The following is a 16,385-nucleotide window of genomic DNA, read 5'->3' on the forward strand; positions in this document are numbered from 1 at the left end:
TCGCATCATTATTGAACCAGGATGTCCCAATCGATCATGTCAATTTGTTAGAATTGAAGAATTTCCAATAACCATATTTAATTCGATTGGACTTATATGTGTATAATTCAATCCAGTAGGGAGCATTGATAATTTCTCAACTACATATTTCTTTCCTGATTTATATGTAGTAAGACACATATATTTCTCATTTCCTTCGGTTATTGTTTCCGTATCATAACCATGAGAATATATATCATTAAAACTCAACAAATTTCTTTGTGATCGTGGTGAATATAAAACACTATTTATCAAAAATTTTGTACCATTAGGTAACAAAAATTGTGCTTTGCCACATCCTTCAATCAAGTCTACAGGACCTGATATTGTATTCACCATTGTTTTTGTTGGTTTTAATTCCAAGAAATATTTTTCATTTCTGAGGATAGTGTGCGTTGTACCACTATCTGGTATGCAAACTTCCAGTGCATTATTTCCATCTTTGATCATAGCATTTTCCATAATGATCTTCAAAAACAATATGCAATAAAATGAATTAAGAAAGATACATGCAAATTATAATATGTTACAATTTAATTGCAGAATAAAACAATACATGCAAAATATAATATGTTTTACAATATAAAAATTACATTGTTACATTCTTTTCCCACCAGTACATTTAATCAATATCTTCGAAATCATTTAAAAAGTAGGCAGCATCTAAATTCATTGAACCACTTGCATGGTCAATGTTTTCAGTAAAATTGGTCTCTTTTTCTTTCCCCTTTATTGAATCTTTATAGAGCTTACACAGATGCTCAGGGGCTCGACAAGTTCTTGACCAATGTCCTGGAGTGCCACATCTATAACAAACACTCTCAGTTCTTTTTGGATGATTTTCATTTTCACCCGTATTATCATGCTGCCTCTTTTGTGGGTGGTTCGTGACGTTCCTTTGAGATGAGTTATTGAAATAACTATCTCTTTTATTTTCAAATCCACGGCCTCGACCACGACCGCGATCATTTCTACGCCCACGTCCACGCCCACGTCCTCGTCCACGACCTCGACCAAAATCTTGTCTATATCTTTGATTTTGGTTTTCATTTTTACTTACGACATTTGCTTCAGGAAATGCCGTTGAACCAGTAGGTCTGGACTGATGATTTCTCATGAGCAATTCATTATTCTTTTCCGCCACGAGTAAACATGCGATGAGTTCTGAGTATCTTGAAAATCCACGCACTCTATATTGCTGTTGTAGAGTTATATTTGATGCGTGGAATGTGGAAAATGTCTTTTCAAGCATTTCCATCTCAGTAATATTATGCCCACAAAATTTCAGCTGTGAGACAATTCGATACATCGCAGAATTATAATCACTCACCTTTTTAAAATCTTGGAATCTTAAATTATTCCATTCATCTCGTGCGGTCGGAAGTATAACTTCCCGTATATGCTCAAAACGTTCTTTTAACCCTTTCCACAAAATCATTGGGTCTTTTTCGGTCAAATATTCACATTTCAACCCCTCATCAAGATGTCTGCGTAAAAATATCATCGCTTTTGCTTTATCTTGTGAGGATGATATGTTATTTTCTTTGATAGTTTCGTTAAAGACCCAATGACTCGAGATGCATTTCTACATCGAGGGTCCATGGCATATAATTCTTTCCGGTTATATCAAGTGCAATGAATTCGAGTTTCGCCAAGTTCGACATGGTGGTACTAGAAAATAACAATGCATTTTATTAGTTAATTTCCATAAATATGACAATACAAAATAATGGAAGAACGTAAATTACAAGTGCGTATACAAATAGAGAAAAAATATGTGTTGGAAAATCGCTGGTGAGTAAAAGACTCGTGAGCATGATGATCATAGTCGTTATGAAAAATATCCTTATAAATGTCATCATCTCCATCTTCGAAAAAACCGAGGATAAAATATTTTGAGAGAAAGAATGAATTTGGTGTGATTGAAAATGAGTTTGAGTGAACATATTTATAGGGCAAAAACTAGCCGTTTTGTTACCGTTTGTGACCGTTGGGGGTAAAGAAAAAATTGAGTATGTGTTGAATAAAAATTCGTGATAATCATGTAATGCATATAATGATAATCATAATTAAATAATTATGTATATCATATCACATTATTATAAGGTCAGTGTCGTAGACAGCTTTTTATATAATGTTGTGAAATTATACCAATATAGTTAGTATAAAGTCAGGTATAGTATATCATATCACATTATTATAAGATCGGTGTCGTAGACAACCTTTTATATAATAACATGAGATTATACAAATATGGTTAGTATATAAATACACAATAATATATATCATATCACGTTATTATAAGGTCAGTATCATAGACAACCTTTTATATAATAACATGAAATTATATATTAATATAGTTAATATATATATACATAATAAATATATATCACGTTATTGTTTAAAAACCTTAGAGGCTTTTATACTTGTCGTATCCCTTACCGGGAGTGTGGGATGTCGTCTTAACATCCTCCCAGGATTTATAACAAGTTTTGAAAAAAACTTATTTTTTCATAACATGATATTATATATTAATATATACAAAAAATATATAAACAGTAAAATAAAAATTCTTACTTGTTGAATATTTTTGACTTCTTCTTGTATTTTGGAGCGTCGGAAAATATAGAGAACCTTCGAGCGATCGTGCTGATAACGTGTTGTAAAAAAGTAAAAATTTACGGTAAAAAGTAAAAACTCAAAAACTCAAAATTTATCAAATTCTACACTTTATAAAATTTTTCTCTCTTCACAATTGTGTTTTTCTACACAAATGGAGAGACCTATTTATAGATCTCAATTGGAGATTAGTCAAAAATTAATACATCATTAATTACATCATCACACACTAATTTTCAATATTTTACAACTCAATTTTCAACTTTCAACCTTCAACATTCAACAATAAATAATAATATATATTTATATATATTTTCAACATTATCAACTTTGTAAACTTGTCAAAAATGTTTCTCCTCCTCTTGAACGAATTTTTATTCTTAAAATTAAATTTTTTTTTTATGTCCTATTGAGAATATTTTATTTTTGAGAAAATAAATTTTTTTGTTGGTGTGTTATCTAGTTTTTGTTTAAATATTTTGCTTTGATAAGAGCGTGGTTATTTTCATACTAGAAATAGAAAAACAAATATTTTTTTATTTGAAAAAGAATATGATAATAATAATGAGTTATTTGCATCAAACACCCCTGTAAAATATTGAAAATGTACACTTCTTCCCTGTGAAATTTTAATAGACATTTTCAACCCCAACCTTTTAAAAAATTAGTACACTCGCCCCTTCATATGAGTGATTGTTGCGCACGCGCCCCTCATGCGACTGGGCAAAGATTTTGATATTTTTTTTTGCAACAAATACCCCTGTGAAATATTAAAAATGCATATTTGACCCCTGTGAAAATAATTTTTAAATCTATTCAACCCATAATACACAATTTTCATTAAAATTTAATTATAAAATATTTAGCAAACACTTTTTGTTTTATTAATTTTATTTTGAATTTTAAATTTATTATGATTATATAATTATTTTCTAAAAAATATTATTCTTTTATCTTGTTATCATTATTTTATTAAACTTTCTTCTTGTTTCCAACTTTTTCATTAAACATGCATTCATAAACAAGTATTTAAATAATTTCAAGTACCAAAATATTGAACTAAACCGATAAGTTCAAACATATTGTTTTTTCGATTTAGGACTATATATTATTGAACCAAAATTTAAATTTCTCGAGAATATGCATTGCACAATTTGTAATAAATAATAAAAAAATAACATGTTTATGTAATTCTAAATCGAAAAAGTAACATTAATGAAATTATCATTTAGTTTAATATTTTGGTATTTTTAGATATTTAAATCCTTATTTATTAATCATGTTTAATGAAAAAGTTGAAAACACGAAGTGATTTGATAAAATAATGATAATGAGATAAAGTAATAATTTTTTTTAGAAATAAATAAATTATAAATTATAAATTTAAATTAAAAAATAAAAAAATTAAAAATGTTTGAAAAATATTTATAATTAGATCTTAATACATATTGTGTATTATAATTTAATGCAAATTCTGCATTGGATTTTAAAAAATTTAGATTTTGGTTCAAAAATCTATAATCTTAAATTAAAAAGTAATATCCATAAAATTATCATTTTGATTTAACATTTTGGTACTTTTAGATATTTAAATATCGTTTATGAATGAATTTTTAATCTGAAAGTTGGAAACAAAAAGAAAATTTAATAAAATAATGATAACAAGATAAAATAATTATATTTTTTAGAAAACAATTATATAATCATAATAAATTTAAAATTAAAAATAAAATTAATAAAACGAAAAATGTTTGCTAAATATTTTATAATTAGATTTTAATAAAAAAATTGTATATTATGGGTTGAATAGATTTAAAAATTATTTTCACAAGGGTCAAATATGCATTTTTTATATTTCACAGGGGTATTTGGTGCAAAAAAAATATCAAAATCTTTGCCCAATCGCATGAGGGGCGCGTGCGCAACAATCACTCATCTAAAGGGGCGAGTGTGCTAATTTTTTAAAAGATTAGGGTTGAAGATGCCTATTAAAATTTCACAGGGGAGAAGTGTGCATTTTCAATATTTTACAAGGGTGTTTAGTGCAAATAACTCTAATTATAATTAGTTTAATTTTTTTATATCTTTTTTACGAATATATATAAATATATATATATATATATATATATATATTATATATATATATATATATAGGTATTTGGTTTGAAGTAAAACCTCTGGTTGAACCCTACAGCAAGAAAAAGCAAAATCCCTCTCAAACAATGGCCTTTCACTCACGACCAGACGACGATTCAGCTCGCCGGCTATACAACCCTTACCAAAATATACACCCCGAATACCTTTTCCAAGAGGAGTCTCTCGCGCAGCGCCGCTCCTGGGGCGAGAATCTCACCTATTACACCGGTATCGGCTACCTTGCCGGCTCCTCCGCCGGTGCTGCCAGGGGTTTTGTCTCCGGCGTCAAGTCCATCGAGCTAACCGACACCACCAAGCTCAAAATCAATCGGATTTTAAACGGATCTGGTCACACGGGTCGACAGTTCGGGAATCGGTGCGGGGTCATTGGGCTTATGTACGCCGCTCTCGAGAGTGGGATGGTGGCTTTCAGGGACAAAGATGACATCTTCAACAGCATCGTGGCTGGGTTGGGAACTGGAGCACTTTACAAGGCAGCGGCGGGGCCGAGGTCCGCCGCCGTGGCGGGGGCCATCGGCGGCGTGATTGTGGGGATTGCTGTCGCGGGGAAGCAGGCGCTGAAGCGATATGTGCCCGTTTGAGTTTTATATCTTTTTGTCTTTATCTGATGATGGTGGGCACTGAAAGGGCTCAGTTTTGATTATTAATCATGCAGAAGTGCATCTAATTTGTAGCATATTCAGTTGAATGCAACTTTTATTTAGTTTATTTATTTTTAGATTACATGAATTTGCTATCTTTCTATTTTAATCATCCACTAATTTACTCGGAATGATGAGTGGTGTGATATGCTCTTTGTCAGTTTGTTGGTAATTGTTGCTTTTACATTTTTCTGCAAGCTCTTTCACATACTTGTTAGAGGCACACATGGTGCATGCCTGGGTTTGAAGCCATTGTAGAATAGATCCATTCATGGCATGAGATACTCTTGCGAGACGTTTACACGAACGTGGTTAATTATGTGAGACATATATTTCATTTGATCCGAGCTATAAAAGGTCGCATGAGATACTCGAAGATGCTCTTACCAACTTGATAACTATAGTTTTTCCTACTATTTTTGACAGGGATGTTCTGTGTTCAGTTTCCTCTCCACCGTTTTAGGATGATAAAAATAAACTAACAAGGATTTCTTGATTATTATTAATTTATTATTATGTTTTACTTTAAATCCTATTTACAACGAATGAAAGGTGTTCAACTTAAATGTGCTTAAAATGGTTAACAAAATGAATTTTAAATTGACACTAAAAGAACATAACCTGCCATTTAGTCATTTACTGATCAAGGGTCAAGGATTTGAACAGATATAATGGAGCCGCACAATGAACACGGAGTACGTTTGTGTTAAATTTTTTATACTAAATAAATATTGTTTGCACTCTCTTTTATTGAAGTTGATTTTACCTAAACATATTGCAAACAAGATCTCTCCATTATTATAGTAGCGTAGGGTTCAAACAAGAACACACAAATTTTTTTGTTGTTGTACTCCATTGACCAAATAGGCACACACTACACAAAAGACGAAAACCTAGAAGAGCTCATAACACAGACACGATGCATCCACAGATGTAAATTGCTCCTTAGGATAGATCAAACACCCTTGCCCACTCTCAAGTTTTATAATACTCGAGTAGTCTTAATTTTCAAGTAACCCTTCTAGCATTGTGCTGGATGGGAGAGCTTGCACTTTTCGGGGAGCTGCATGGCAAGAGTCGGATCAATACCGAGTGAAGGCAACGTCTTCGAGTTCTTGAAAGAGCAGAGGCACGTCATGTTTGCATGGGAGAGGGCGGAGCAACAGGTGGTCGAGGGCATTGGAGGAGTTGGGAGCGCAGCCGCTGGCTCACACGCCATGAGACCCTCGAAGGTCATATTGCAAACCATTTGGGCATCGGCCAACTCTAAAACATTGATGTTGGTGCCCAGCAAAGACACCATAAAGAACATACTGAAAATTGCAAACTTTCTATAGGAGAAATCCATTGATTATTAGAGAGTTTTTGTGGCTCTCTCCATATCTAGCTATATGCTAGTTTATATACAAGAAAGTTGGTGGGGTTGACCATCCGTGAACCTACATTGGCCATTCATTTTGGCACCATAATTCAGAGTCACGGACTGTAAATTAGTGGTGTTAGAGAACTTCATTGATTCTGTGTATCCATCCAGTGACCGAAATATTCAGAGCATCAGTTCCCACCATCTGCATTTACGACACACACATGTATCTGTGTTTTTTTGTTTTTTTGTTTTTTTATCGTGAGCGTTGTTTTGCTCCCAAGTTTTCTTTTACTAGCAGGATTAACTAAGCTAGATTAACTAAGCTGAGTGTAATTGAACTGGAGTAGAAATTACCCTATAGTTAGACTTCCTGATGCCAAACCAATAAATTGTCATGGCAAAACTATTTAAACCATCATTGTTAATATCTTCATCTATTAATCAGTTTTCTAACAAGAAACTCCGGAAGATTGCAAAAGGCGTAAAGACCAATGTTCCTGGATAATTAAACTAAGTTCGATCCTTGAAAGAAAACAACTAAAACAGGAGAATATCAAGAGGAATCAGATTTGACAGGATTATAGCATCTAACCTTCAAAAATATAAACCAAAAACAAAATAAAAGGCTAATTGCATCCACACACCCTGTGAAAAGTCTAAAAGACATAAAACACCCTTTGTAAAATTAATAACATGTTAGACCCTATGTTTTAAAAAAATTAGCATAAAAACCTCTATGAGAGGGTATAAATGTGCCCGAGTTTGTATAACATAGGGGTGAAATGTGCTACATTGATGTATTAGCCTATTAATATTTCTTAGGGGGTTTTATGACTTTTAGCAATTAGCCCACAAAATAAAGAAACAAATTGAATCCCATGATTCCAACCAACAAGGTTTACCTTGTTGAGAAGATCCTGTGAAAAACAGAAAACCAAAGCCTCGACAAGATTCAGTAGGAAACCCTCAAGAATAGGATCTTTTCACCATACGGGATGCAATGGTTACAAGGGAAACCCTTCTCAACCTCCTCACAATACAAGTTTTTTATAACAAAATATCCTCTATTCCAACCACATGCCCTTGCAACTGCAAGATTCTCGAGTATACTAGTTCTTGATACCTGAACAATTACCTCATACAAAAATTTGAACCTATTCCTCAAACCGGATAGAGAGAATAGGTGAAGGTTCTTACCAAGAAGGCAAGAACTAAACTGAAACACAAAAAACAGGGCAAGAATTGTAGGGATAAAGAATACACACTCTGAAATAATGCTGCTCTATGAAAAGTGCCTTAATTATCAAATTCCCATTGTTTTGGAAACAAATTCCGTTCTCCCATTTCCATTTCACTTCTGATTCTCGATTAGAAGGCAGCACTAGACAGGAAGCAAATGGCATGACAACCAACAGAGTTACTTTGGCGGTGAATTCTTCTCAGAGAGATGGCCATGCAAAAGCAAGGAATCCAACCAAGATTTCAGCCAAATTCCGTGACCAGATTAGTTCTCAATAGAGCTAATCTGAGGCAACTGAGTGGGTGCAGCCCCTCCAGCAATGGGCCAGTGGAGGGGGAACAGTAAAGCACCATTTGAAGCAGACTAAAAGATAGCATTTCATGCATAAATTAATTGAACTTCATAGAAAAGACGACACAGAAAGAAAGTAACAAAAACAAAAAAACAGTAGCATGACTGCATGCTATTATTGATAAAGGCTTCAAAAACAAATGATAAACTCAAAACACTGTTAATTAAAAGCAAAAATTCCATTACAATCATGAAATGATACAGCTCTTAAAGTAAAAATCCTATCATGCATATCCATTATTCAGATTCCAGGTACAAAGTACATCTATGTTTGCATGATTGGTGTACCAAGCAACAATGATAAAGGTCAAAGTAGTTTGAGTCTCTACAGCTTGCTAACCAGCCCCTGTTCAAGACTAAAAGGAAAACAAAACAACACATTTCAAGCACTCAATGCATTTTGGAATCCTTGTTGAGCAAATACTTCTTCAGAACGTCCATAACCAACCCAAAATCCGCCTTAACTTGCACAGGCGGATTTGCATACCGGCAAGCCATTTCTTTGATCTCATGGGAATGGTAATCAACCTTGGACTGTGTAAACTTCAATCCATGAGCAGTACTCACCACCACGGTCCTGTCTGTTGGTGCAATAATCCCTCTATTCCTCAATTTTATCAATGCACTCAATGCCACACCAGTGTGCGGACATATAAACATCCCAGTAGAGTCGGCCTGCGCCATAGCATCCATCAACTCCTCTTCTGTTGCTTCCTCGACAATCCCATCTGAATTCTTCAGTGCATACACCGCTCTATCAATAGAAACCGGATCGCCAATCTGAATAGCTGATGCAAAAGTTGTTCCCGCCTTGACAGCCTTAAAGTCCTTCCAGCCTGATTTGTAGTGCAAGTATAGAGGATTGGCATTCGCTGCCTGAGCACAAACAAGCCTAGGGATCTTATCAACTAGCCCCAGTTCTTTGCACATTCGGAACCCTTTGTAAAATGCATATATATTACCAAGATTTCCACCAGGAACAATCACCCAATCAGGAACTTGCCAATCGAACTGTTGCAAAATTTCAATAGCTGCAGTTTTCTGGCCTTCTAATCTCAAGCTATTCAGTGAATTTGCCAAATATATAGGCAGCTCCGCGGTAATCTCCCTTATCAAATGCATACAGCCATCAAAATCCGTATCAATGCTGAGCACGAAAGCTCCATTTGCAATTGGCTGAACTAACTGAGCAAGAGAAATCCGGTTTGCAGGCAAAAACACGATAGATGGAATCCCAGCCGCAGCACAATAAGCTGATAAAGCAGCAGATGTATCACCAGTTGACGCACAACCAACACCCACTACTGGGCGGTTCATTTTTCGCAACCGATTAACTTGACTCACCAAAACAGTCATGCCCAAATCCTTAAAGCTACCAGTGTGGCTGATACCACAATGTTTCACCCACAAATCATTCATGCTTAGAAACTGTTTACCGTAACGCTCAGCCCAAAACAGATTCGAGTTCCCCTCAAATGCACTAACAATATCATCACTATCGATCTCGGGCAAAACCCATTCTTTCTTAGACCACACACCAGACCCGTAAGGCCAAGTCGTCTTGCCCACGCGTGAATCAAACAACGTACGCCAATACTCGCCGTCAAATTTCTTCAACGCCTCCATATCATGCTGAACGTCTAGCAGGCCGCCGGATCGGCTTCTGTAGACGATCTCGTCGAGTGAATAGAATTCACTAGACGTGGGTTCGGCGTTGAACGGGACGTACTTTGCGGAGAAGCTATGGGATGACGTGTGACGTCGGGCCTCGTCGCGAATGTTCTCATCTGCCGAGCGGCGGCTCTTGACGTTGTTGGATGAGGGTACGGCGGCGGAACCGGGGGACGTGGCAGTGGCTCTGATAACCGGGGTGAGACGAATCTCAGGAGAGATGGCTGATGAGTGGTGGGGAAGCGGCTGGGGGCAGAGGAAGGAGGATCTGAAGATGGGAGGAGCCGCCATTGTCGATTCCAGGTCTGGCTGGGAGTATGCTTAGTTCGTTGGCAGCTGCTAGTGTGTTAGGTGTTGCTTTTAAGTAAGAGATCTATTATTTTCTTGAATGGGTTATATATAATACTTTTTTTTATTCTTATTTTTCATTTTTTCAATCGGTTAGGTATTAATTTTGGAAAATTCAATTGAATCGATTAATCGAATAATAAATAGTTAAATTTTGTTTTTTTATATTAAAATTTATATGTAATTTATAATATTTATTGAAATTTTGTATATTTAATATACAAACAATTTTTTTATTTTAAATTTTTTAAACTATAACATGTTTTTCTATGATAAAAATCTCTTATTCAATCTTAGTTTGACGATTTTTTAAATTATTATTTTTAAAGAACAAATCGGTTAATTGAGTTATCGAGATAAGTATTCGATTTTAATTCAGTTCAATTAGTATTAAAAAAAATTAAAATTTGTATATTAAAAATTTTCCCCTTCCGTTTCACAATTGTTTTGAAAAAAAATGAATGGAAGGAAGGTTTAAAAAATAACGACGAATCTAAAATTTGGAAAAATAAAAACAAAAGGCGAAAAAATTAAGACAAATGTTCAAAAATATATTTAAAGAATTATAATATATATAGCTAAATATTTTTAAAAAAACAATCTTTTGATTAAAAATGGAATATAAAAAAATAAAATATTTTAAAAAAATTATGTATGTATATTATATATATAAATATATATATATATATATATATATATGACAGTCATAGATAACAAAAAAATTGATTAAAATAGTTTTTATGATATTTTTTTATCAAATAGGATTATAGAATGAAAAGGAGAACAAATAAGAGCATGTTCAATGATGAAATGATGTTGGTTAAATGAAGTTGGTAACTTCATTGCATAATGATGTATTATCAACAATGAGTATTTCATTGTTTGGTCGAGGGTGATATGATGTTGTAGAGAGCATGATGAAATATTATTTTTTTTATTTTATTAAATATATCTTTATTGAAACACAAAATAAATTTGTACAATTAAAAAAATTAAAATTACATATAATTAATTTTAAATATTACAAAAAAATATTTGAATGGTTCGTTGGACATTTTATCCAATTTAAAATGATTTATCTATTTTTAAAAAAATATTGAATGCTAAAATAATATTGACCATTGATCTATAACGACCAAATGATTTCATCCACTCTTTTATATTTAATTTAAAATTATATTATTATTAATTTAATTTTAAAAATATTTTTAAATTATTTTTAATAATTTAAAATGGCTGGCCGTATGATCTCAACGGCCAGATTTTTTGGCAGTTAGATCTTTATTTTTTATTTTAAAAAAATAATTAAAAAAAAAAAGCAACGGATTCCTCGCGCGGAGGGTCTCCGCGCGGGGCCCACACCATCCTCGCATGCGGATAACATCCGCTTGCAAGGTTCTCGCCCCTTGAAGGGTCGAGAGACGAAGATGGGTGAGGAAACCCACTTCCTCGCGTGGGCTTTCTTGCCCATTGTCCAAGCTCTAAGTAGAAGGGGACGACAATGGCAGAGGAATGTATGAGGGTGGATCTCGCCCAAGTTGTGGTGAAGCCCCTAGCTCGGACCTCGCCCTTGCGTGAGCTACATGTTCATGGTCCCCTTATATTAAGGTGTGGTCACCTGCATTCTTTTTTATAAATATTGGATTTTCTCGTATTTACAACTTATTACTTTCATTTTTTAGGGCGCCCAAGTAATCCTTTTCGGTTAATTATTTTTTGATTCTGATTTACGCGTCGGAGTGGATACTCTTCCGACTTCCTTTAACAATTGATTGGTTTCAGGTTCACTTCTGACTTAGCTTTGAGCTTAAGTTGGATCTGAACATTGAATTGTATACTTCAATTTTAACGAGTATCACCTAAAATAAGAAATTATATATAATATGAACAACAACTATAAACTGCCGAAAAATAATTACAAATATTTTTGACATAATTTTTGATGGCTTTAAAAATATATTTGACTCTAAATATATTAATTTTGTTAAAATATTAATTTTGTTAAAATATCAAATATAAGTATAATTTTGTTAAAATATCAAATATTAATTTTGTTCTAATAACATGACAAATGTTACCTTTTCAAAATCTAATTTTAAAATTTTAATGTAGTATTATTATTTTAATTAATTTGATGTTTAGTATTTTCTTAGATGCGCGTCTATGATTTTTTAGTTTGGTCAAGTTAATGTTAATTTAGTTATAAAAAAATATGTGTTGGTTTCAAACAAATGAAAAATGTTTATTTTAGAAAAATTAGTTAGATATAGGGTCCCAAGATTGTACACACATTTTATTTTTATCGAAGTTATAATAAAAATAAAATTTCTTCAGCCAATTTATTTAAGTAAATTCATGTTAATATAGTTTATTTATTATTTTACCCTACATGGGAACATTTATCTTTGGAATTGTTATTAAAATTTTTCATTTGTGTTTTGTTAAATTTATTTTCAAAATTTTATGTAAATATTGAAATACTAAAACCCGGTGGTGGATTTTAGTGATGCGAAAAATCAAAAACAAAAACAATTAAAACCCACCACCGGATTTTAGTGGCCGGGCATGAAGTAGATAGAAATTTGTTGGGCAACTGAAAACTTCTCTCTATATATAATTATATAATCAAATTTGTAGCTAGATCTTACTAAGTATATATGATACCCGGAGGAGGAAACCACCTCTGCTCATCGATAACCCTAATATAAAAGAAACATCCCTAATCAACTAGAACCGGGTCGGGAGCTCAGCTCGGGAGCTCGGAGCTCGGCCAAGCTCCCCCACCATAATTCCCAGCTCGGGTCGGGAGCTCAGCTCGGGAGCTCGGAGCTCAGAGCTCGGCCAAGCTCCCCCACCATAATTCCCAGCTCGGGTTGGGAGATCAGCTCGGGTCGGGAGATCAGCTCGGGAGCTCGGAGCTCGGCCAAGCTCCCCCACCATAATTTCCAGCTCGGGTCGAGAGCTCAGCTCGGGAGTATGGGGCTCAGCTCAGTCCCAATATTATTAGGGAGTTAGCTTAGTAAATGGGTTCGACAACCTTGGTGAGCTAGTTAAGATGTTAGGATCAATGTTTAGGGCGAGTTCAGGAGTTCAGTAATAACGCACTCACCCCTTTTCATATGACCCCCGGGGGAGCAGCAATATAGAGTCTTAGTGATGACAGGTCAGCTCGGATAAAATGTACATGTCGATATTTTCACGGTCAAGCTAGATTCAGATGAGATATCCGCCTATATATTCGGGATTGCAATCCCGGGATTCTCAGGTTCCTGATAAGGAAGGTAAGCGTAAGATTCAGAGTCCTCTCCTATAAATACCAAGTTCACTTTCATTATTTGGATCCTAATTTTCACTCGTGTACACACACCACTATCTATATTTCACTATCATAGCATCTGACTTGAGCGTCGGAGGGGATACGCCGGAACACCTTCCGGCCCCCCTTTAACACTCTTGTTCGTGGTTTTAGGTCGGCAACAGGTCATCATTTATTGGAGGAGTTTTGTTAGCGCGGCTAATTAGCTCATCAAAGAAGATCATTTTATTGAGGTATATCAATTGGCGCCGTCTGTATGAAATTTAAGCTAAGGCGTAGATATGGCGGGAAGAGGAAGAGGAAGAGGGAGGGGAGGAGGAAATGTGGCGGACATGACTGTAGATCAGCTCAGTTAGTTAATCACTCAAACGGTGCAAACAGCCATGGGTCAGAATCCACCACCTCCTCCCCCTCCATCTGGAGGTCAACCAAACCAAATGGATGCGATGTGGGAAGAGATCAGGAGATTGGGTCGGCAAGTCGGAGGTCGGCCTGGGCCGATACAGAGGGAAAGACCTTTTGCTCGGGCTATTTTAGATGAAGAACTCCCTGCGAATTTTAAGCAACCTGCCTTAGGGGAGTATGATGGGAGCTTAGATCCAGAGGAACATTTGGGAAGGTTTGAAAATGCAGCCCTGTTGCACAGATATACGGATGCAATTGAATGCCGGGTCTTCCTCACCACTCTGGTGAGATCAGCTCAGCAATGGTTCAACCTTTTACAGCCTAGTAGCATTCAAAGTTTCAATGACTTCAGCTCAGCATTTTTACACCAATTTGCGAGTAGAAAAAAATATTTGAAGACCTCTCTTAGTTTGTTTAATCTGAAGCAATCTGAGGTGGAACCTTTGAGGGAGTATGTTCAGCGCTTCAATACAGCAGCTTTGGAAGTACCTGCGGCCACTGCTGATACCTTGGTAAACTCTTTCACTCAAGGGTTTAGGGGAGGAGATTTTTTCAAATCTTTGGTCAAGAAGCCTCCTTTGACTTATGATGAGCTCCTTAGTCGAGCTGAGAAGTATGTGAATTTGGAGGATGCACAGAGGCAAAGGAGACATGAAGGAACGTCTGGGAATAAGCCAAGTACCAAGATAGGAGCAAAGGTAGAAGGGAAGGCAGAAGTTGGAAGAAAAAGGGTTGCGGAAGAGATGAACAGGGCTAAGGGACCCTACCCTTACGTACCACTCTCGTTAAGCCTGGAGAAGGCAATGCAAGTCTGTGAGCATAGGCGAGCGCTTGTGAGGCCTCGAAATGCTGAGAAAGGCCCGCGGTTACCACCATCCAACAAGTTTTGTGACTTTCATCAGGAGTATGGGCATATCACTAATGACTGCCAGAGGCTAGGCGAGGAGGTGCAGATAATTATTTGTGAGGATGCTCGACTCAGGGCTGAGCTGACTCGGAGGGCAAATCCTCCTCGCCAAGGCCGAGCTCCTCAATGGAGGGATCAGGGAAATGAAGTAAGGGGAAACCAACCTGATAATCAAAGAAGAGCTCCACGAAATGGTCAGGAAGATAGGGTTGAGCAAATTGCAAATCACCCTCATAGGGGCATGATCAATATGATTTCAGGAGGCACTACAGATGGAGATTCAGGAAGGGCTCGCAAAGCTCACGGGCGCAGATTGGAAAATTTTGAGGTAAATTATCAGCTTAGCTGTCTTACTGATCCGGACATTAGTTTTGGAAGGTAAGATTTAAAGGATGTGGTGGTACCTCATAATGATCCCTTATTGGTCACCTTGACCATAGCCAATTATGATGTGGCTCGCATCTTTGTTGATACTGGTAGCTCAGTAAACATTATCTTCAAAGAAACCCTTGATCAAATGAAGTTGGAAGGATTTGAGTTGGACCCAATCACCACGGAGTTGTATGGGTTCACGGGTCATGCTTTGCAACTGTTGGGACAAATAGTGCTCCCATTATCTCTTGGAAATGGAGAGCAGAGAGTAACCAAAATGGCTTGCTTCACCGTGGTGGATGCACCATCCTCTTTCAATGGAATATTGGGGCGCCCTGCCCTGAGTGATTTCCGAGCTGTGGAATCCACCTATCATCAGAAGTTGAAGTTCCCAAGTGGAAGAGAAGTGGGGGTTGTTCGGGGTGATCAGAAGGCAGCTCGGTTATGTTATGTGAATGAGGTGAAGATTGATGCAAAGAAGAAGAGGAGGGAAGTAGGAATGGTTTCAGTAGGTCGGACATCGAGGGTGTTTGTTCAGAAGGTGCTTTTGATGTCTGAAGAAGGTAATGAGAAGGTGGAATTAAGCCCGGGAGCTCAGATTGTTAAATTAGCTGCTGATCTCGTCCCATCAATGAAGCAAAGACTGGTTGACTGCTTGAAGAAGAACAAGGATGTTTTTGCTTGGTCTGTGTCAGAGCTCAAAGGGGTTAGTGCGGAAATTATGGTTCATCGACTCAACACTCTTGCGGGAGTGAGACCGATAAAACAGAAGAAGAGACACTTTGGACCAGAAAAGGATAAGGTTATTAAAAAAGAAGTGGATGAGCTCCTTGAGGCATGACACATTAGGGAAGTGCAGTTCCCTACTTGGTTATCAAATGTGGTCTTGGTCCCTAAGAGTTCAGGCAAGTAGAGGATGTGTGTCGATTTCAGAGACTTGAATAAGGCATGCC

At 35.9% G+C, this 16,385-nt stretch overlaps 3 protein-coding genes across 3 annotated transcripts; 2 read left to right on the forward strand and 1 right to left on the reverse strand.

Moving 5' to 3' along the window:
- The first annotated feature begins 4,844 nt into the window (after positions 1-4,844).
- LOC140866832 (mitochondrial import inner membrane translocase subunit TIM23-2-like) lies at positions 4,845-5,544 on the forward strand. The gene has a single exon (XM_073271886.1). It carries the CDS (start codon positions 4,881-4,883, stop codon positions 5,394-5,396), a length of 516 nt encoding a protein of 171 aa, XP_073127987.1. The 5' UTR covers positions 4,845-4,880; the 3' UTR covers positions 5,397-5,544.
- Positions 5,545-8,565: 3,021 nt separating this feature from the next.
- Positions 8,566-10,436, reverse strand: LOC140864682 (threonine synthase, chloroplastic-like). Its single transcript, XM_073268980.1, has one exon. The coding sequence runs from the start codon at positions 10,373-10,375 to the stop codon at positions 8,804-8,806; it is 1,572 nt and encodes a 523-aa protein (XP_073125081.1). The 5' UTR covers positions 10,376-10,436; the 3' UTR covers positions 8,566-8,803.
- Positions 10,437-14,131: 3,695 nt separating this feature from the next.
- LOC140861985 (uncharacterized) lies at positions 14,132-16,273 on the forward strand. Its single transcript, XM_073264984.1, has 2 exons — positions 14,132-15,438; positions 15,541-16,273. The coding sequence occupies exons 1-2, from the start codon at positions 14,132-14,134 to the stop codon at positions 16,271-16,273; spliced, it is 2,040 nt and encodes a 679-aa protein (XP_073121085.1).
- Positions 16,274-16,385: the final 112 nt, after the last annotated feature.

The sequence above is a fragment of the Henckelia pumila genome, chromosome 4, assembly GCF_033568475.1.
Source record: "Henckelia pumila isolate YLH828 chromosome 4, ASM3356847v2, whole genome shotgun sequence".
NCBI classification, from domain to species: Eukaryota; Viridiplantae; Streptophyta; class Magnoliopsida; order Lamiales; family Gesneriaceae; genus Henckelia; species Henckelia pumila.

Excerpts from the sequence above, each read along its gene's own strand:
- LOC140866832 (XM_073271886.1), top strand. The coding sequence starts at position 4,881 with ATGGCCTTTCACTCACGACCAGACGACGATTCAGCTCGCCGGCTATAC.
- LOC140864682 (XM_073268980.1), bottom strand. The coding sequence starts at position 10,375 with ATGGCGGCTCCTCCCATCTTCAGATCCTCCTTCCTCTGCCCCCAGCCG.
- LOC140861985 (XM_073264984.1), top strand. The coding sequence starts at position 14,132 with ATGGGTCAGAATCCACCACCTCCTCCCCCTCCATCTGGAGGTCAACCA. Across the intron at positions 15,439-15,540 it reads CCGGACATTAGTTTTGGAAG|CTCAGTAAACATTATCTTCA; the intron begins GTAAGATTTAAA and ends TGATACTGGTAG.